The 22,182-nt window shown below is 35.6% G+C and overlaps 2 protein-coding genes across 2 annotated transcripts in view; one reads left to right on the plus strand and one right to left on the minus strand.

The window, feature by feature from the left end:
- apc2 (APC regulator of WNT signaling pathway 2) overlaps window positions 1-2,215 on the minus strand; it is a 53,785-nt gene extending 51,570 nt beyond the window's left edge. Inside the window, exon 1 of the mRNA XM_056468096.1 lies at window positions 2,146-2,215. The gene's annotated coding sequence lies outside the window, so the exon portion shown is untranslated. The remainder of the gene's footprint in view (window positions 1-2,145) is intronic.
- A 3,325-nt stretch (window positions 2,216-5,540) lies between these two features.
- diras1a (DIRAS family, GTP-binding RAS-like 1a) lies at window positions 5,541-21,405 on the plus strand. Its single transcript, XM_056468771.1, has 2 exons — window positions 5,541-5,844; window positions 19,110-21,405. Exon 2 carries the CDS (start codon window positions 19,165-19,167, stop codon window positions 19,750-19,752), a length of 588 nt encoding a protein of 195 aa, XP_056324746.1. The 5' UTR covers window positions 5,541-5,844; window positions 19,110-19,164; the 3' UTR covers window positions 19,753-21,405.
- Window positions 21,406-22,182: the final 777 nt, after the last annotated feature.

The following is a 22,182-nucleotide window of genomic DNA, read 5'->3' on the forward strand; positions in this document are numbered from 1 at the left end:
AAAGTGGTCTGACTATTGCACTGTTTGTATATTGGATATGTAATTTTATTTATTTATTTTATAATAGAATGGCACAGCAAAAACATTAGTTAATGGAGCACCACCATCTTGTGTTGTGTCTGGAAAGGTTTTACTACTCAACATCACATAATGGCTGTCACTTTCTGTAATACTCATAAAAAATTACATAAGCAGTTACTGTTTTTAATTTGTTATATATTTATTTTTGGAGAGACTAACACTTAACACCCTCTACAGTATGTTAAATCAACACATTGGTAGTCCGGACATGGTTTTCATCATGAATTTAAGCTTAGGTCTTCACAATGAACATCTAAGATTTAGTAGATGATGTGTTTTTTTAAACCATGTTGTGAGTTTTCCCTATCCAACTAAAGCATAATTGTATCATTGCTATATCATGCTTTTACATGTGCGTTTTATTAAATTTTTTTCTTCTAATCAGACACACACAGTCTCTCTTAGATTTTAATATATCATTATAAGCCATTCTAGAATATTTGCAGTATTCAGCTGACTAGAATTTCGATTTAATGTCTGTTTACACTCCACATCTAAGATATTTTAAATGTCAAACTGCACTGAAAAAAAATATTCAAAGATGATTCCTTGGATTTACTAAATTGTTTTAGATCGAGTGGTTGTAAACAATTTATTTGGGCTGAATTTAAACAAAGTTTGCAACAATTTTGCAGAAATCTTTTTTTTTCAGTGTGGTCAATACAAATAAACCCACTCAGGGAGATACAATAGTGTAATATCCCGGTTATTACATGGCCATTTCTAAGACAATCTACAGTTGAAGTCAGATTATTAGCCCCCCTTTGAATTTTTTTTTCTTTTTTTAAATATTTCCAAAATGATGTTTAACAGAGCAATAAAATTTTACAGTATATCTGATAATATTTTTTCTTCTGGAGAAAGTCTTATTTGTTTTATTTCGGCAAGAATAAAAGCAGTTTTGAATTTTTAAAAAAACATTTTAAGGTCAAAATTATTAGCCCCTTTAAGCTATATATTTTTTAGATAGTCTACAGAACAAACCATCATTATACAATAACTTGCCTAATTACCCTAACTTGCCTAGTTAACCCAATTAACCCAGTTAAGCCTTTACATGTCACTTTAAGCTGTATAGAAGTGTCTTGAAAAATATCTAATCAAATATTATTTAGTCATCATGGCAAAGATAAAATAAATCAGTTATTAGAAATTAGTCATTAAAACTAATGTTTAGAAATGTGTTGAGAAAATCTCTCCGTTAAGAAGAAATTGGGAACAAAAACAAACAGGGTAATAATTCAGGGGGGCTAATAATTCTGACTTCAACTGTATATAAAAATGGCAATTTCTAAATGGCAATTTCTAAATCAGTTGTAAAAACAACATCTGCATTCGCCATTTACTGTATCTCGCCATACGGTTTATTGCTATAGACTAGCTCTATTGGATCTATAAAAATTTTGCTAAAGCCTATAGCTAGTTCTTCATAGCTTTGACGTTCATCGAGACACGACTAATTCAGGAACCATTTCCTAAAAAAACTACACACATACAAACCTAATAACGCATCTCGAATAATCGTCACATTTTCTTTGTGCTCATACAATATTGACGGTACGGAGGCCGAGATTCATAAATCATTTTGTTGCTTGTGTGAGCATCAGATGATTCAAATGACTTTTAGGAAGCTTTCATAATAACTTGAACAAGAAAAAGACGCTGACCCTCAGCTTTTAGGATTTTATAGCCTACGACTTTGGAAGATATCCTTGCCGATTTATTGTTGACCTTGATCTTGAAATTTTTACCTGCGATAGCCAGACGGAGGAAAAATGTTCTTCAAATATACAAATCAACAACATTTGCTCTCAGACAGTTTCATTTTAATCTCATTTGGACACGCTAAAGCTTAAGATTCGTGGGAAAACGCTTGTGGTGAGCAGACCTCTCTGGCGCCCTCATAAATATTCTCATCAGGACCTCGTCACGTCTCACAGACGCACCGCGAAAAATGCCGTTAGATTTACCGCACAAATAACCGCAAACACGCATCCGTTGTGATTCATCCATCATTCGTTAGATAACATATAGGCTAATAAAGTTAATTAGCTTAAATCTTACCTCATGTTCAGCAGCATTGGTAGTGTTTACTGGGCGTGGAGGCGCTGCTGTCTTTCTCTGTGGGGATGATGCCCTGCATTCAGTGATGCTGCGCGCTCTGATGTCACGCCTATCTCCCTCCCACTCACACATACGCTTTTCTCCTGTTTCTAATTTGATGTAAAACGTGAATAGTGACAAGAAAAAACAATGCATTTACATGAACGTACAACAAGGCTAGCTCTGTCGAGAATTGTTGCAAACCATTGTCCTATCATTGTCACGTACAGTGGTGGCTAGTATTATTAGAACACTTGGTATAAGAGGTTTCAGTTTTATTTAAGGAATCCACAAATAATACCCGGAAAACGAATTAAATATTTAAAACGTCATCATATGCTTTTAAACCATGGAACATATAGCCAGCATAATATAGTTTATGTATTTTTCCTTACAAACAATAAACCAGGCCTATGCCAGTCACACAATCGTGTTCCTTTACAGTATCAAAAGAAAGCTTTTTGCTGCAAAAGGTGGACCAAATATTGATATGGATATGTAAAACTCACTTCATCTAATATTTGAATTGAGATCAATTTTGTGTGCTCAGTGCAACCATGTTTCATGAACATTCTGAAATGAAATCGTGTTTTGGAAAAAAAATAAGTTTTTAAATATTTTTCAGATCCATCGAGTGTCCTAATCATGCTGGCCACCATGTTAATAATACATAATGTTAATATTATAACAGTGTTATTCTTATTTTTTATGTGTATAAATGAAGCTGGTTCAAATGTCCAACTTCTCATAATAATTTTATTATACAGTGCTCAGCCTATATAAGTACACCCCCCACAAATTTCTAATTTAAATTAATATTTTCTAGGAAGCTTTACAATATTAGATTTGTCCATAAACATTAGATTAGCCAGTACTGAAGCCAAATCTGGAGCTTATCTAACAAAATAACTTACAATAATGGATCAAAACTAGTAGCCCAAATTTGTTATAGAAAAATGTGAAATAACATGTTCAAAAATAGCAAAAATCAAGAGAAATAGAAAATGTATAAAATTTTGTTGAAATATTGTAGTTTGTAATTTATGTTTAAATGAATTTAAATGTATTATCTTTCCGTTTCTAAAGATTTTCTGTGACTAAAATATTGTTTTAATAAATATATCTGTTTAATAAATCAGTTTTGTTCAAATGCACCAAAATATATTACCCATAATCAATGAGAAACGGATAAAAATATTGATTTTCAAAATGGCATGTACTCAATTATGCTGAGCACTGTATAATTTATGTATTTGTTTGTTTATTTTGAGGGTTAATTTTTAAATTTTTTTTAATTTTATGAATTCCCCAACTATACCCAAAAACAAAATCAAATATTTACAGTCATCATATGCTTTTTCAATCACGGAACATAGTCATCATGATTGAGTTCCAAACATCTTCTTTAATCTTCCCCAACCTTGTGCCTTGAGACAATCCTGTCTCAGAGGTTTACAGAAAATTCCTTTGTCTTCATGCTTGGTTTGTGCTTTGACAGGCACTATCAACCCTGGGACCTTATTTAGACAGGTGTATGCCTTTTCAAATCATGTCCAATCAACTGAATTTACCACACACTCAAAAAAAATTAATATTTTTTGCTTGTTCAAACTACTTATTTAAAATAAGCTGAATAAACACAATTCTTGAGATTTCATTGAGGTCAACTTAATTTTTTTATGTTCAATCCACATAAATTTGTTAAAAGTGTTAAGTTAACCTAATCGATTTGTGTTGGGACAACATGAATGAATTGTGTGGAACCCTGCATTTTTTTTACAGTGCAGGTGAACTCCAATAAAGCTGCTGAAACATCTCAAGAATAATCAGTGGAAACAGAATGTACCTGAGCGTTTTCACATTGTCATTATGGGGTATTGTGTGTACAATTTTGAGGGAATAAATGAATTTAATCCATTTTGGATTAAAGCTGTAACATAAAAAATATGGAAAAAGTGAAGTGCTATACTTTTTGGATGCACTGTAAATCTGCACTCAAACTGATTCTATTAAAGTTTAGTAAAAAGGATTCATTTCATGTGAAATGGTTGTTTTGTTAATACGTCAGAAAACCATTGGAGGGAGACAAATACTTGTTCAAAAGGGGTCATACATGCACCAAAATGAGCACACCTATGTTAAGGTGTGTCAAGGTCTTGGTTTATATGTCTGATACACACACAGTATGTCTGATATTTTTTCTTCTGGAGAAAGTCTTATTTGTTTTATTTCGTTTAGAATAAAATCAGTTTTTAATTTTTTAAACACCATTTTAGGGTCAAAATTATTAGCCCGTTTAAACTATTATATATATATATATATATATATATATATATATATATACAGCTGAAGTCAGAATTTTTAGCCCCTTGAATTATTAGCCTCAATTATTATTATTATTTTCCCCAATTTCTGTTTAAGTGGGAGAAGAGTTTCTAATACCTGATTTCTTTTATCTTTGCCATGATGACATTAAGTAATATTTTACTAGATATGTTTCATGACACTTCTTTTCAGCTTAAAGTGACATCTAAAGGCTTAACTATGTTAATTAGGTTAACAAGGCAGGTTAGGGTAATTAGGCAAGTTATTGTATAACAATGGTTTGTTCTGTAGACTATAAAAAATAGCTTAAAGCGGCTAATAGTTTTGACCTTAAAATTGTTAATAAAAAAAATTTAAAACTGCTTTTATTCTAGCCGAAACAAAACAAATAAGACTTTCTTCAGAAGAAAAAATGTTATCAGACATACTGTAAAAATTCCCTTGCTCTGTTAAACATCATTTGGGTAATAAGGGGGCTAATAATTCTGACTTCAACTGTATGTTTTGATCCTATAAATAAATAAATATATATAAAAAAAAACAAATATATATATATATATATATATATATATATATATATATATATATATATATATTACAATTTAATTACGCATAATCAGTAAATCATACAATCAGATTACATCAGCAGGTTCACGTTGATAAACAATCTCAAAATGGGCTACCCTGTGTTATACAGCAATGATTTAATCTTATATAATCCATATACTGACAATCATGTAGAGTGGCATTTAGATTCATATTTGTACATATGCTTCCCTTAAGCAAGATTTCAGTTAGCTAAATAACCTTATTTAGCCCTCAGGGACTGTGGAATCCAAACAAATTTCATAGCTCTTTTAAATAACGGTGTTTGACCATTTCAGTGCCTTTATGCATCCCGAGTGCACACCCACACAGCAGACACAATTATGCAATTTTCTTTTTACAATGTAACATGCCTCCTTTAGTGACGGAGCAATGTTATATGATCAACATGGCGTAGATGGAGGGTAGTTTAACGGTATAGAGCAGGTGGGGTTTTTGTTCTCGTCGTGTAACGGGACACAGGACGCGGGGGTGAGCCGCATATCGCGTGCTTGCGTGCGTCAGAGAGGACGTGGTAGGACAGCTGGAGCGCGCGCGCCCGCTCGCCTGAAGAGCAATAACAGCATTTTTTCAGCGACATCGCTCGATTTACGCCATGCAAATAACACGCGAAAATGATACGGGACTGGCACGGCAGAGAATGTAAGATATTCGTTGTGTATCGGATCTCCTAATGCTTCCTATAATTTATGACTAACAAGATTTGGGACGTTGCAACACAGTCGCCAGGTAAGAATACATCTCTTTTCACTAGCTATACGTGTTAATTACATAGAGATTGTGAGGTGTTTTGACAAATGTGGCTTTCATGGATGGATTCGCTCATTTCTTTTGAGATGCGCGTCCTTGTAGAATCCCTGTGACGGACCGCAGTAGCATCTTAAGGCGCACAGCGACGTAATGACTTTGAGGAGCCTGTGCATTTTGTTATTCATCGCCTGTGTGTGTGCATGTGTGTGTGAACATCGCGGTGATTATCGGCGTAAAACGAATATTTCTTAAAAACGCCGCGTAATAGGCTATAGTGCGAATTAATATTAATTAAGCCCATATTTATTTGCGCGCGGACGCGACACGTTAAAGGAAATATTTAACGCGTTTTGTTATCCACGGCCTCCCATTGCTTCGAAGCGCTTGTTTACGGAGGTTCCGTGGCCTATATGTGCTTTATTACCCAACTGACATGAAAATATTAGTCGTGAATGTTGCCTAATTACAAATCCCCGCAACATAAGGCCAGTTGCAGCAAAAGCCCCTGGAATGAGTGATGCGGGCCATCTCATATCTGCATTCCATTAGAGCTCTGAAGGGCTTAGAATTGAGCTTATAGGGTATAAGAATTGAATTGGTGGGCTGTGGTATTTTTAGACATCACATGTGATAGACATTTGCACATCTCTTGTTGAAGCCTCTTTTTTTAAAAAGACAGTGCTCAGCATACATAAGTACACCCCTCACAAATCTATCTTTTAAATTCATATTATTAATAGGAAGCTAAACAATATTATATTTGTGCATATACAGTTGAAGTCAGAAGTATTAGCCCCCCTTTTAATATTTGCCAAATTATGTTTAACACAGCAAGGACATTTTCACAGTATGTCTGATAATATTTTTTCTTCTGGAGAAAGTCTTGTTTGTTTTATTTCGGGTAGAATAAAAGCAGTTTTGATTTTTTAAAAAACCATCTTAAGGTCAAAATAATTTTCAATAGTCTACAGAACAAACCATCTTTATAAAATGACTTGTTTAATTTTACCCTAACCTAACCTGCCGAGTTAACCTATGATTAACCCAGTTAAGCCTTTAAATGTCACTTTAGGCTGTACAGAAGCTTAAAAAAATATCTTGAAAAATATCTAGAAAATATTATTTACTGTCATCATGGCAGAGATAAAACAAATCAGTTATTAGAAATGAGTTATTAAAACTATTATGTTTAGAAATGTGTTGAAGAAATCTCCTCTCCACTAAACAGAAATTTGGGAAAAAATAAACAGGAGGACTAACAATTCTGACTTCAACTGTACATTAGATTAGTCAGTTCTGAAGACAAATCTGGAGCTTATCTAACAAAATAACTTAAGATGATGTTCCAAAAACTAGTACACCCAAACTCATATGTTATAGAAAAATATTAAATACACATTTTAAAAAGAGGAAAAATCAAGAGAAGCAAAACATTTTTTACATTTTAATTGAAATTTTGAAGGTTGTCATTTATTTTTTGCAATATTTTGTTTGAATTTAATTGTATTATCTTTCAATTTCTAAATATGTTTGGTGACTAAAATATGATTTTATTAAATTTATTTGTTTAATAAATCTGTTTTGTTGAGAATCAATATTCTATAATATAATCTATATTCATTGAGAAATGGATAAAAATATTCATTTTCAAAATGGTCTGTACTCAATTGGGCTGAGCACTGTATCAGGAGAAATAGCTGTAGATTTGAAATATTAATGTGGGAAAAAAATCAAACAATAAGTGTGGTTTAGTACATTTTGCCTAAAAAATCTCAACTGATCCAATGTTTTCCTTTCACTATAAATAGTTTCTTTCACCTAAGTGTATGAATAGGCTACAGTGACGTAAATTATACCCACTGTTTGCCAGTTGGTTACTACGGTAACTGACAGAAAGATGCCATGCAACATTAGAAATAATAGAAATTTTTTTTTAGCTCTTTCATCAGCATCTCTGATGACATTCTCTCACTCTTGTTTTTGCTCATTCGCTCCATCATTCTATACATGCCCCTGAGGTCTGTTTCCACAGTAACCAGATAATTCCCAGAGTCCCAAAAACAATGCACAACTGAGATGTCCCTAGGTGGTTCAGGGAGAATCTTTAATACAGCTTAGGTGTTTAAAGACCTAATGTATCTGACATCATGCAAACTGGTACAAACCACCTCAAACAAGTGAAATCCTAGCATCTCTGTACAGTACAGTACACTACCTGACAAAAGTCTTGTTGCTTACCCAAGTTTTAGGAACAACAAATAATAACTTGACATTTAGTTGATCATTTGGTATCAAAAGTGGCTTAAATGAATTATTTTACCAAAATAGATTACGCTTATTTTACCAAAATAAAATATGATCATGTCTCCATTTTAATTATTTAATTAGGACAGTAAGGTCTGACTTTGCTTAGACAAAAGACTTGTCACTTAACAGAAATAATGTCCTGTATAGAATATAAAGTCATGGTGCAGTTGAAAAAGAATTAATATTGTGTATGACTCTCATGAGCTTGGACGACTGCAACCATACATCTCTGCAATGACTCAAATAACTACAGGACTTTCAGGGTTCATCAAGAATCTTTGGATTCATCTTCAATGCCTCCTTCTTCATCTTACCATGTCTGGTGACTGGGCTGGCCAATCCTGGAGCACCTTGGCCTTCTTTGCTTTCAGGAACTTTGATGAAGTATGAAAGGGAGCGCTATCCTGCGAACCATGATTTTTCCTTCACCAAACTTGACCGATTTCTTTGAGAATCTTGGGTCCATGCGGGTTCCAATAGGTCTTCTGCAGTATTTGTGATTAATGGGATACAGTTTAACAGATGATTCATCTGAAAAATCTACCTTCTGCCACTTTTCCAAATGATCAACTAGAAGTCAAGTTATTATTTGTTGCTCTTACAACTGGGATCGACGACAAGACTTTTGTCAAGTAGTCTACTGTAGGTACTAAAATTCCATTCCCAACCAAGATACAGGCTGCAGTTAAAGAAATAGTTTGGTCAAGGGCTTTTACTCATCGTTCAAATTTTACAAACATGTTTGACTTTCTTTCTTCTGTTGAACACAACAGAAGATATTTTGAAAAATGCTGAAAACCTGTAACCATTGACTTCAATAGTATTTGTTTTTCCTACTAAGGAAGTCAGTTTTTACATATTTATTTACTTATTTCGTGTTCAACAGAAGAAAAAACTTAAACAGGTTTGTGACAAGTAAACAATGAGTAAATGATGACAGAAATTTAAGTTTCAAAAAACTCATAAAGGTTTGAAATCACTTGAGGGTGAGTAAATCAGGCGATTCAAATGTTATAACTCGATTGAATAGGCGTTATGAACCTACACCTACTGGTAGGTTCAGAAGGCTGCTATCATCCATCCACATGGTTAATCAGCTAGATCACATATGGCTGCAGCCGGAAGTTAACAAGAATTATTTATATTATTGATTAAATTTCCAATTAATTGTATTTTATTAACGTCTACCCCTACCCCAACCATAAACCCAACCGTCACAGTGATGTAAAAACAGATCTGGATCTGGAGTCATCTCTATTAATATAGCTGATTAACCATGTGGATGGATGATAACAGCCGTCTGAGCCTACCAGTAGGCGCAGAAGGCCCCTGCTGGCCCATATCTATTAGCTGATAACCACTGATAACGCCCATTCAATCCAGTCATAACATCCAAAGCGGGTGGAGTATATATAGTAAATAAAAATTTTAAGCAGAACTTTTCCTTCAATCATAGTAAAAATCACTGTTATTCGTAGTTTTGAGTAGCGTAAAGAAAAACAGTGTTTGCAGCAATTTCATAAAATACTTATTTCAGCTATATTCATTTTTAAAAATGTAAAAGATGATCACTTGATGATAGTGGTTGTTCTAATTTTGCTAGAATAGTGTAATCCACAGCTTAAAAAGATTCTTGAACATTTGTTATGTCTGTACTTATGAGTGTTCTGCAGTATTGTAATTCCGTATGGTATATGAATCTGTCTGTGAGTCTAAAAACAAAGTTGATGAACCAGATTAAAATCTGTTCAAAGATAGTAGGAAAGCCTCTTGACAAATTATATGACTGTTCGTATTACAAGAACCTCACAAGGCTGGCAAGGAACATCATTTTAAACCCTAGTCATGTGTTGAATCATGAATTTATACTATTTAAGTCTAACCGTCGGTTTAGAGTCCCAAATTTTAATAAGGTGAAATTAAAAAAAGTAATTTGTACATCATGCTGTTTTGAAACTGAATAAGATCTGTGTAAAAAATTTTTTTTTTCATTTTAGTCTTCGTCCCTCTGTAAGGAGTATTTATCATGCTTTATTATGCTAGAAACAAGTCTGACAATAAAGTTTTGTATTGTATTGTATTTAAACAAAACAAAACAAACAAACAAAAAAAAAGACCAGGCCAAACTTTTAACCTCCATATAAAATCCATCCTACTTTAATGGATTAGTTCAACCTAAATAAAAATGACCTTAATCATCAACCCGATCTTGTATGGTTTTAAACATTTCTGAGGTTCTTTCTCATAAACATTTGTGTTCTGAACACAAAATAAGATATTTTGAAGAATGCCGGAGACCAACACTGGAAGTACTTTTATGTTCAGCACAAGAAAGAAACTTAAATAGGTTTCACCAAACAAGCAAAGGGTGAGTGAATAGGACAGAATTTACAAACACATAGAACAGAAGACAACATAAGCTCTATATGCTTTTAATAGAAACAATGTTATGTTGGATTGGACACTAGATGATGTAACTGCTCCATATGCTCACAATAAACAGATTGTGATTGTGCATTGCTGTTGGTGCTAATGTACTTTTCATTAGTTATCATTGCAGTTAACTTTCTTGCCTATGAAAGGCAAATGCCTCTAGATTACGCTTATTTAACCAAAATAAATTATGATCATGTCTTGATTTTTAATAATTTATTTAGGACAATAAAGTCTAACTTTGCTTAGACAAAAGTCTTGTCACTTAACAGAAATAATGTACAGTATGGAATATAAAGTCATGGTGCAGTGGAAAAAGAATTAATATCGTGTATGACCAATGAGCTTGGAGGGCCGCATCCATATATCTCTGCAACGACTCAAATAACTTATTAATAAAGTCAATGCCTCCTCCTTTATCTTACCCCAGACATGCTCAATAATGTCTGGTGACTGCGCTGGCCAATCCTGGAGCACCTTGACTTTCTTTGCTTTCAGGAACTTTGATGTGAAGGCTGAAGTATGAGAAGGAGCGCTATCCTGCTGAAGAATTTGCCCTCTCCTGTGGTTTGTAATGTAATGGGCAGCACAAAAGTCTTGATACCTCAGGCTATCGATGTTGCCATCCAGTCTGCAGATCTCTTGCACGCCCCATACTGAATGTAACCCCAAACCATGATTTTTCCTTCAACAAACTTGACTGATTTCTGTGAGAATCTTGGGTCCATGTGGGTTCCAATAGGTCTTCTGCAGTATTTGTGATGATTGGGATGCACTTCAACAGATGATTCATCGGAAAAATCTACCTTCTGCCACTTTTCCAAATGATCAACTAGAAGTCAAGTTATTATTTGTTGCTCTTACAACTGGGATCGGTGACAAGACTTTTGTCAAGCATATGTTCAATTTCATGAACAAAAAGTAATGCAAAACATACTGTAATATAATGAAGTGTTTCTTGACAGGCTTTCAAATAATTTACTAGAAAAAATGGCTGTAATAAATCAAAGAAGAAAGTGGTTTAGTTACAATTAACACACGCACATTTCTTTGAAATTTGATAATTGTTTATTTGTGTTGTGTTTGTGGAGAGGTTAGAAAAGAACGGCACTGCTATTAGAAAAAATATGGGAGAAAGATGGACTATGAGATCAGTTCTGAAGGCTTGACTTTGGTTTAAAAATAAGCCATCCTTATCGTATGCTTTCCACTGAGATTGTATTTTATGCTGCCAGCATGCCAAAGAGGAAGTGTTTAGCAAGAGGCTCATCTGCTCTCTGGTCATCTGAGTGATAGTAATCATTACTGCTAATTCAGAAGTACTGCTGAATTTTCCTCTGGGGCTGAAGTAGATGCGCTGCATGACCCACAGAGCATTTTCAAGCTCTTAAAAGCACAGGCGAGTTCTCTGTTAATCAGAGTGCATTGGTCTGTTCTGTCTACAGTCTATAATGTGAAAATTTTATATTTGCATAAATCTCTCTGTTGACGCAAGTGAGGAAACGGACCCTTTCTTCAAATGCTGCCAGTAAAAATCAGTAAGGTACCAGAAATATCTGGTGTGATCTTGATTCCCACCGGAGACTGAGTCCAACGGATGCTTCACAGCAAGATAAATGAGTCATTAATAGATGACCTTGATGCTGATGGCACCAGAGACTGTCCTAGTCAATTCACAAAGGCACACAGGCATATACTCTAGAGGCATATTATATATTTCTCCTACGTATCATATGTACACTATATTGCCAAAAGTTTTAGGACACCCCAATCCATCATTGAATTCAGGTGTCACTTCACTTCACTTCCATGGCCACAGATGTACAGGTACAGTGCATCCAGAAAATATTCATAGTGCTTCATTTTTTCCACATTTTTTTTATGTTACAGCCTTATTCCAAAATGGATTAAATTTATTTATTTCCTCAAAATTCTACACACAATAACCCATAATGACAGCTCCTCAAAATTGCTACTACTGTAGAAGTAGCTCAAACTCACACTCATTGTTGGAAGAAAGAGATGTTGAACTGAATGTTTAACTAATCAAAGCACACAAAACAAAAGTATCCATCTGCACCAGTTCCACCACTACGAAGCCAACAAATTACAAATCTTGCACTCTGTGTTGTTACGATGTGTAGTTACATTATTTGAGAGCATAGATATTTAGATAGCATACATGGTTTCCGCTACATTCATTCTTCCATGGCGGGGTGCCACGCCAAAATTCATCCCGCCACGGTTACATTACAGCTTCTCATTCAAAACATAAATTTTTTTTAATAGCGGGTGATAATCACACCAAAACATATTGAAGGGTAAGTGAATTGTAACAGCACAAACTTTTCTGTAACCGCAGTAGTGCTGTGCGTCATTTGTTTAACCCTTTAAGGTTACGTGCTGACTGACTGACTTGACAGGTGCGTGATGCGTGAGGCCAGCAAACATGACGTATAGCCGTTTCACTTTACTTCAGAACGCATTAATGGCGCTCTGTAGGTCTATTGGTGACATTCATAAATATTCCTAGCAAATCTAATAAATGCTGGAGACATACTCGTTACATAAACGCATTAAATCGCACCTCAGCAGCATTATTTGAGATCGCACATGAAGATCTGCGCGCTCTTAAAGCGGCTTATATTTAAGGGGGCGTGCAAGAAGTTTTGTGCACGAGGAGAGGAAATCGGCACACAAGGAAAGAGATCCGCATGCTGTAGGCTATTACATGAATGCGATCTCGACTTCTAATATTGCGCTCACGACATTTGTCATTAAAACAACGCCACAGGTAGTTGGTAGATCTGTGTAAAAAAGAACTGCCACCACAGCTGGAAAAAATCCTAGAGGAAACACTGGCATAGATAGGTAGATGTCGACTATGCTGTTGTTGTCTATTGAAAGGAATTGGTCGAATAGAGCCGCAATTTTAGTACAGTGTAGCGCTCCTTTGAAATGAATGTGAGACCAAGGTGCAAAAATTTATATCACGATATATTTCTTAATTTTGGTCGATACAATATAATTACAATATCGATATGGACAATATTAAAAAGCCAGAATGGGGTGTCTGCACCCACAAATGACTGCAAACTGAATTTGCAAAGTCTATAATACCTCAAGGCTCTTACAACTTAAAAAAACAAAACAAAAAAAATTATGTTCAATTTTTATTTGTATTTAGCCTTTACAATTAAGAAATGTGAAATAAACTATCAAATACATTTAAATCCTGCACGGCGCCTCATAGCCATCTGGGTTTGCTTTATTGCCCTCTCTTCTGACACTGCTGGTTTGAAGCTGCAGAGCACCGAAACTATAAGTTTATTGAAACTTAAAAAGGCGAATCACTTCCACACCACTGCATCAGTCTTTCCTTTCTTATCAACTATTTCATCTGCATTCTTACTTGTGGAAGCTTGTTAATTCACATCTGTATTCAGGGCACTCATTTCGTAGCTAAAACTTTCTGGTAAGAAGCTTAACCAACTGCTGAGCGCTGGCAGCGTGTCTGTGATGTACGCCATCGCGCAAGTGACATCATGCTCTTTCTGACGGCTGTGCACTGACCGTCATTCAGTGACAAGTGATAATGTAAAACATTATATATATATATATATATATATATATATATATATATATATATATATATATATATATATATATATATATATATATATATATATATATATATGCAAATTTGTATCGAAATACCGGAAAGGGGTTTAAAAATCATATCACCGTTATTGAAAAAAATCTATCGCGATATATATTGGTATTGAATTATTGTCCAGCCCCAGCAACTGGCCTTTTGGAGCCATAGATATGTAAATATATACATATATCTATGATCAGGAGTTTTCCCAGTGGTCACTATGCAAATATTTTTTTAAATTACGAAAATTATAATATTTATATTGGTGGATAAGTAAGCACATTGGCATTGCCAACAAAGAGCAAGTGCTTGTGTGCATGGAAATGTATTATCTCCTTCCCTGTTAAATTTGATCTAATCTATGTCCTGAATCACACCATCTTTCCTGCTTTCACTTCTGATTCTAACGGAGGAAGCGATTCATTTGTGAATGAATCTCTGTTATGAACGATTCATGTAAACCATCGTTATTCCTGCATTTCAATATGCACCTTTCTGATCTAAATGAAATATAACATTTGTAATAATCAATGATTTAGGGTGGAAAGTATGCACATTGAGGCGCAGGCACTCTTATGTTATCAGGCACCCTTATAAGTCACTACAAAAAACTAGCCGTTACTTCACTTAGCCGACAATAATACAAGTTTCTGGCATGGCAGCATCTTGTTGTCATATTTCATTAAAATGTTTTGCTTATTTTATTCAACAAAACTAGCACAAGCTTAGGATTTAGTGCAAGTTGGTGCTACTTTGCCTTATGGTCTGTGCAGTAAGTGACTCATCAATAATGTTACTTGCTTAGCAAAAAAATTCGTAACATATTCGTAAAAAGCACAAAAGTCACAGCATCTTCAGATTGGCTTTAGTCTTGACTAGTGTGCTTGAATGACTCCTGGGAGCACTGTACAAATATGGCGGCAGAATTGACGCATGATCAAGGTCCATTTATGTGATATCTAGTGTATATATCTATGATTTGAGATGTGTGCGTCAGGTTACAGCAAAGTCTATGTGATCTACCATGTGCACTTTATGCCGAAGTATAAATTAGCCCTCTATGGTCATGAAATGTTCAAAGCCCAAAAGAGTACCAAGAACAAAACAGTGCACATGTCTTCTTCAGTGAATATAATGTAATTTTATGTAGCCCGTGAATTCCTTGAGTGTAAAAAATTATTTTTTAATGCAGTTCATAACTATTAATTTAATACCTTTAAGCTAATTTATAGCTATTTATATCCGTAAATGTATATCAGCTTGTGAAATAGTATCCAATCTTTCCATACAATCTGCTTATGCCTCATTATTAGTGATGTTTTTGAGTGGTCCTTTATTCTATTCTAAATCCCAGTGCTAACATTTCATTCCATCTTAACAGATTAATTAAAATAGATATTTAATATATCATTTATTTAATTAGATGACGCTACCTTCATTCGCTCTCTTATTGTTCAATTGTGGTGATCTATGTAAGCTGTGTCCATGGTTTCTTGCTCTTTGCTAACAGGAGGCACACCCAGTGTAGTCTTCTTCCGCCGTAGCCCATCTGCTTCTACTTTTAACATGTTGTGGATTTAGTGTTGACCCCATCCTCAACAAGACATTTTTTGGCCATAGAACTACCACTCATTGGATATTTTCAATGTTTTTCTGTAAACTGCATTGTGATGCTTGTTTTGAACTTCAGCAGATCATCATGATCATATCTAAATGCTGAAATGCATTGAATTGCTGCTGAGTGGCTGATTAGATGACCTTATAGACAATCCATTAACAGTTAAACACGTATACCTAATCAAATACTATGTATGCTATGTGAATTTATATCTATTCTATTTATATCTATCATTTCAAACACTCCCCTTTCTGCACATGGTCATAAAATCAAATGCTGGCATATTCCTTGTGCTTGATTTAATTGAGCAAATTTCCTTTAATTTTGGGCAAATATGTGTTATCATGGTATACACACAAATGGTACAGTCCCACAGAAAGACAAGCTTGAGCATGGTACATTGTGTTGAGTGCGCGCACTCAGGGATAGACAGCGTGGGATAGACAGTTTTTTTCTTTTATTGGTTTTGACTATAAACAAAAATATAACTATATAAATGTATAGAAATCTCAGACGTAATGGGATGGTTCACCAAAACTAAAAATGTGTCCATTATTTACTTAACCTTCACTTGCCTCAAACCTTTGATTTTCTTCCTTCTGTTGAACACAAAAGAATATATTTTGTATAACATTGGAAACAGACAACCATGGCTTCCAAGTCAATGGTTACCGGGTTCAAATGTTCTTCTTCAGAAGAGAAACTCATAAAGGTTTGAAACCACTTAGTAGATAAACAGTGTGTACATTTTCTTTTTTGGGTAAATTATGTCTTTAAGACACAGTTCATGGGAGGAATTGGGGCTGCACTATTCTGGCTAAAATGAGAATCACCCAAGGTGTGAAGGGAGAATTACGCCTTTATAGGGTTTGGCAATTAATCGAAAAGTTATCGAAATCGACATTCAGAACCTATAATCGATCAAATTTTTCTGACTGTTCTTTTTAGGCAATGTGTATTTTAATTTCAGTTGTTCAACATTGATGTTCAATAAATAATTATAGTAGATAGTGCGTGTTTCTTTCAATTTTTTTTAAAATCAAGCAATGCACCCTCACTTGTAATACAGTGTTTACCCTATCATTATATAAGGGGGGCGCCCGCCCTCCTAACGGCTGTACCACGCCCCCCTTGAAGTCGCGTTAATTGTATTATCTATATAGGGCCAGACTTTTTTTAATAAACAAACTTAATAGCCGTAATATCTTATTTACACAACAGCATGTCATTTCTGTTCTACACTTATGTCACAGCAGTTAAAATATATACAGATGGAAGTTCCGGGAGTCTCTATGCATTAGCGGGACTAATGATAATCTCCTGAAAATCGGGCATCTCCTGCCCGGTCCTCAAATACGCCCACATCCCTCCCTGCCCTTCATACGTCACGCACATCCCATGCTGTGACGCGAGCGAAGCTATCTTCTCTATTTAGTCTCTCATCCAACTATTTGACCTCTCCCGCAATTTCATACCGGCTCCGTGATCCCCCAAAATTAATTAAAATACCCGGAAATCATGGCGACAAGAGTGAATGAGCAAGAGAACAGATCGCGAGAGGAGCAACAATGGTCTAAGCATTACATTTGTTAGGTTAAATGAATAGAGCATTAAAGATTCCACGAGTGCAAATCCCCCTCTCTCTCTCTTATTGAGAGATCTGTTGTCAATAGTTGGAGACAAGCAAAATATTTTAATGGTCTTGCATGCATTTAGGCCTTTTTACATTCAAGAACTGAAAGTTCTGTTTTGACAATATTGCATGTTCACTAAAAGCTGGCTGAAATTATAAGATAACTTTTTTAACATAAATATTTAATAATACAAGCTTGTAATACACTCATTGCTATAAGAAGTAGTTTATAGGCCTATTTCATTTTAGTAAACAAATATTAGATTTATAGATGTGCATTTTAACAAATTTTCATCTTTTATCATTTGCAATGTTTTCACATTGCATTGTTTGTAATTTTTCTGTGGCAGTTCATTCTGCTCTGGCGACCCCTGATAAATAAGGAGCTAAGCTAAAGTAAAATGAATTGATGAATTATTTTCTGTAAAGCTGCTTCCGGCCCTGCTTCTGTTTACACCTAAATTTTTATAATAGACATGTTTAATAAATGTCTAATAAATGGTCCAGACATTTCTGACTTTCCTTACCAAGAGGGCTCAGGAAATGTTCTTCCAGAAGCCTATAAAGATACATTGCAGTGACAAAAGCTGCAAACTTTGTGAATAAAAAAGATGACCATGCAGCAATTGGACAATTGCAGCTTAATTGAAGTTCACATGTGGTAAATTCAGTTGACAGGACATGATTTGAAAAGACATACACCTGTCTATATAATGTCCCAGGGTTGACAGTGCATGTCAAAGCACAAACCAAGCATGAAGACAAAGGAATTGTCAGTAGACCTCCGAGACAGGATTGTCTTGAGGCACAAGGCTGGGGAAGGTTACAGAAAAATGTCTGCAGAAAAAGTGATTTTGTCACATGACTGCATTTTGGTTCTCGGACCAAAGCAATCAGTGTGGTGTGAAAAGAACCCAAAACGGCAGAAAAATGCTACAATGCATCATTTGTTGCCCTTAGTCTGGACCAAATGAACCGAACCACAGATGTGAAAGCACCCTTAAAGTTTAAAGTTAAAGTGAACCTGAAGTTGCAGAGACTTTTATTTCAGTAATTTAATGTACTTCCAACAGAAATGGAAAATTGAGAAGGTGTACAGCCTTACACCTTTATGCTTCTTCCGAAATTGGAAATAAAATTGGCTGAATCGTAGAGCTGCTGGATTGAGATCATGTTGGAGGTCGAATGAGATCTTTTGTCGATTAATCGTGCAACTCTAGGAGGAATACACATAAATATTCAGTGCCATTCTAAAATGTCTTTTATTTTAACCCCTTTTACATCCCTGAATTTAATTCATATCGATACAAAAGATAATTCAGGTGTTACAGCAGTAACGATGCATAGCAATTTCTACATTGGTTTAATATTTGATATTTACAAGACATTTTCATGCGTTATGTTATAGGGTTCAGCACAATTCTACATTGAGGGTACATTTTTCATATGTACATGAAAAAATTTGGGTTCCCACCTTACTATTTGAGATTGTTTCCTGAATCTCTCATCATTTGAAAACATTCCAAGTATTGTATATGTACTGATATGCTGTTTTCTCTGCATATAAACTAAGTGAATGTACTTTCCCTTTTCAGATCTCAGGGAATAACTGAGTCTTAAGCAGCAGACACTCCGACAAACCAGAGCAGCATGCCAGAGCAGAGTAACGATTACCGAGTGGTGGTCTTTGGAGCAGGTGGTGTGGGCAAAAGCTCCCTGGTTCTGCGCTTTGTTAAGGGCACCTTCAGGGACACCTACATCCCAACAGTGGAGGACACGTACCGGCAGGTCATCAGCTGCGACAAGAGCGTATGCACACTGGAGATCACCGACACCACCGGCAGCCACCAGTTCCCGGCTATGCAGCGTCTGTCCATCTCTAAGGGCCATGCCTTCATCCTGGTCTACTCCATTACCAGCAGGCAATCCCTGGAGGAGCTCAAACCCATCTACCAGCAAGTGCTGGCCATCAAAGGCAATGTGGAGAACATCCCCATCATGCTTGTGGGTAACAAGAGCGATGAGACCCAGCGTGAGGTGGAGACCAAGGAGGGTGAGGCTCAGGCAAACACCTGGAAGTGTGCGTTCATGGAAACATCAGCCAAGACCAACACCAATGTGAAGGAGCTTTTTCAGGAGCTCCTGAATCTGGATAAGAAGCGGGATATGAGTCTGAACATGCGCTCCAGCAAGCAGAGACGGGCAGACAAGCTGAAGGCCAAGTGCAGTGTGATGTAGGAAGCCGCATCCATGGTTGCACCACTCAACTGACTCTTCGAAAATGTACATAAGTCCCTCACTTTAAAGGAAGAGTACGCCCTACGATAATGAAACTCACGTCATGATTTGTTTGTGGCCGTTTTAAACCTACATGACTTATTTATCAAGAACTGTATTAGCTGTACTCCAATATAAGTTGTATTAGCTGTACTCCAATATAATATCTAGGACCCGTGAAGTGTATTCCAAATCCCAAAATGGAAAGATCATAACCATATAACTAATTCTGAATGATTTTGTGAGCTGATTCTTAAAAAAAAATGACAAAGTTCTTGCATTAACATACTACATCTACCCAAAGTGTATGTAAAGATTTCAGTAATGTAACCTTCTGGCAGTTTTAGTCATGGACCACATGCAGTATTGTGGTTGTTTTGCACCATAACAATTATTACTTTTCCTTTTTTGTGATTAACCGAAGAAAGCCATGTATGTTTAAAATGAGTAAACCATGACAGAACGTTCATTTTTGGGCGAACTCTCCCTTTAACTCTCCATTCCTCTCAGTCTTAATCAGGTAGTGTGCATCCAATCCGTCAACCGTCTCCCTTCCCCCCCTGTATGTTCTGGCTCCAGAAGTGACTCTGTGTATAAGACTATAAGAGCTGACACATGAAGCAGGGAGGACGTCCCACAATTCTCACACATGCTCTCTTCTCTACAGCTTTCTGTTGACTTTTTACTGAATTCAAGACAGACCAAACCATCAATGTGGCCATTTTTATGTCAGGCAGCTGTGTCTTTAATGCTACAGTGTCGAAATGCTGACAAAACGCTGACGTCTTGAACCGGCTCTACACTGAATTGGATTCTCATCCGAAGAAGTGAAAAAGCCCGGGCACAGCTTAAGAGGCGACACTATCCGCTCTTCCAAATTGCATACTACTATAGCAGCACAAAAGCCTACCACAAATCGGAAAACAATTTGGGACAGAGGACATTCTTAGTTAACTGGCTAGCCAGTGATGTAACCTGTTATAACAGAGTAAAGTGCATAATGCATGTCTGATGATATAAACTACCTTCATATTAAATGTGATTGAGATCTTTTCATCGAAAACAGAGCTATACCTTATTGAAGCACAGTGAATAAGTCTTAAATGTGATCATTTCTAAAAGCATTTTTGTTTTGGTGGCAGGGTGGGGGTTTGGGGTGTCGATTGGTGTTTTATTTTACTCTGGTTTTTCAGGTGTTGATGGCACTCAAAAACCTTAATATATGCATTTCATCATCTAACTGAAAACATATATCCTGTATGTGAAATCTGTGTGTATTATCAGCACTAATGAAAGCCCCTGTACAGCCCCTGTTTTTCTGTCGGTGTCTATGTTTCCTCTGATAATTTAATGCCATTTGCTTTAGCAATACACAATATAAAAGCACTTTTAGAATCTTGAGCACATTCAAAACACAGAGCGTTAACCTTTACGAAAATGTTGTTGTCAAACACTCTGCGTTTACAACTTTACTGCAGATAAAGTGTTTATTCAATAAATATTATGTGAGGGACCAGAAAAATAAAGAAGCACAAACAAAAGGGAACTAATTACTGCTTGTTTTCTTTTGTGATTTTCAACATCTATGTATAGTATCATGCTGTGGCCACAGAAGTATTTACAGTGCAGCTGGAAAGTATTCATAGCGCTTCACTTTTTTCACGTTTTTTTTATGTTACAGCCAGGGTCATTGCTAGACACAAAGCTCTACTGGGGCACGTATATATATAAATATATATTATATTTATTATAAATAAAAGTATTTTTTTTATTATACAATTATTCTGCACCAGCAGAAGAGCAACGCGTGCCAGAGGCGCGCGGGTTTTCTGCGCACACACGGAGATGCGTCAGTTTGCTTTTTGATTACATTGCTTTCACCAGCGTTGGTTCGGTTGCACATAAAGAATAACCGTCTTTATTTCAGAATTACCAGTCTTAATAAATACACTTGCATATGAAGTAAATCATATCTCAATGCATTTACTGGGGCACTGGAGATTTTTACTGGGGCACGTGCCCCAGTGAATTGGGTCTAGCGACGCCCCTGGTTACAGCCTTATTCCAAAATTGATAAAATTAATTTATTTCCGCAAAATTCTACACACAATACCCCATAATCACAATGTGAAAAAAGATTTTTTTGCAATTTATGCAAATTTATTAAAAATAAAAAAACCTGAAAAATCACATGTACACAAGTATTAATTGCAGCTTAATTGGAGTTCACCTGTGGTAAATTCAGTTGACAGGACATGATTTGAAAAGGCATACACCTGTCTATATAATGTCCCAGGGTTGACAGTGCATGTCAAAGTGCAAACCAAGCATGAAGACAAAGGAATTGTCTGTAGACCTCCGAGACAGGATTGTCTTGAGGCACAAGGCTGG

This window comes from Danio aesculapii, chromosome 11 (genome assembly GCF_903798145.1).
Source record: "Danio aesculapii chromosome 11, fDanAes4.1, whole genome shotgun sequence".
Classification (NCBI taxonomy): domain Eukaryota; kingdom Metazoa; phylum Chordata; class Actinopteri; order Cypriniformes; family Danionidae; genus Danio; species Danio aesculapii.

Excerpts from the sequence above, each read along its gene's own strand:
- diras1a (XM_056468771.1), top strand. The coding sequence starts at position 19,165 with ATGCCAGAGCAGAGTAACGATTACCGAGTGGTGGTCTTTGGAGCAGGT.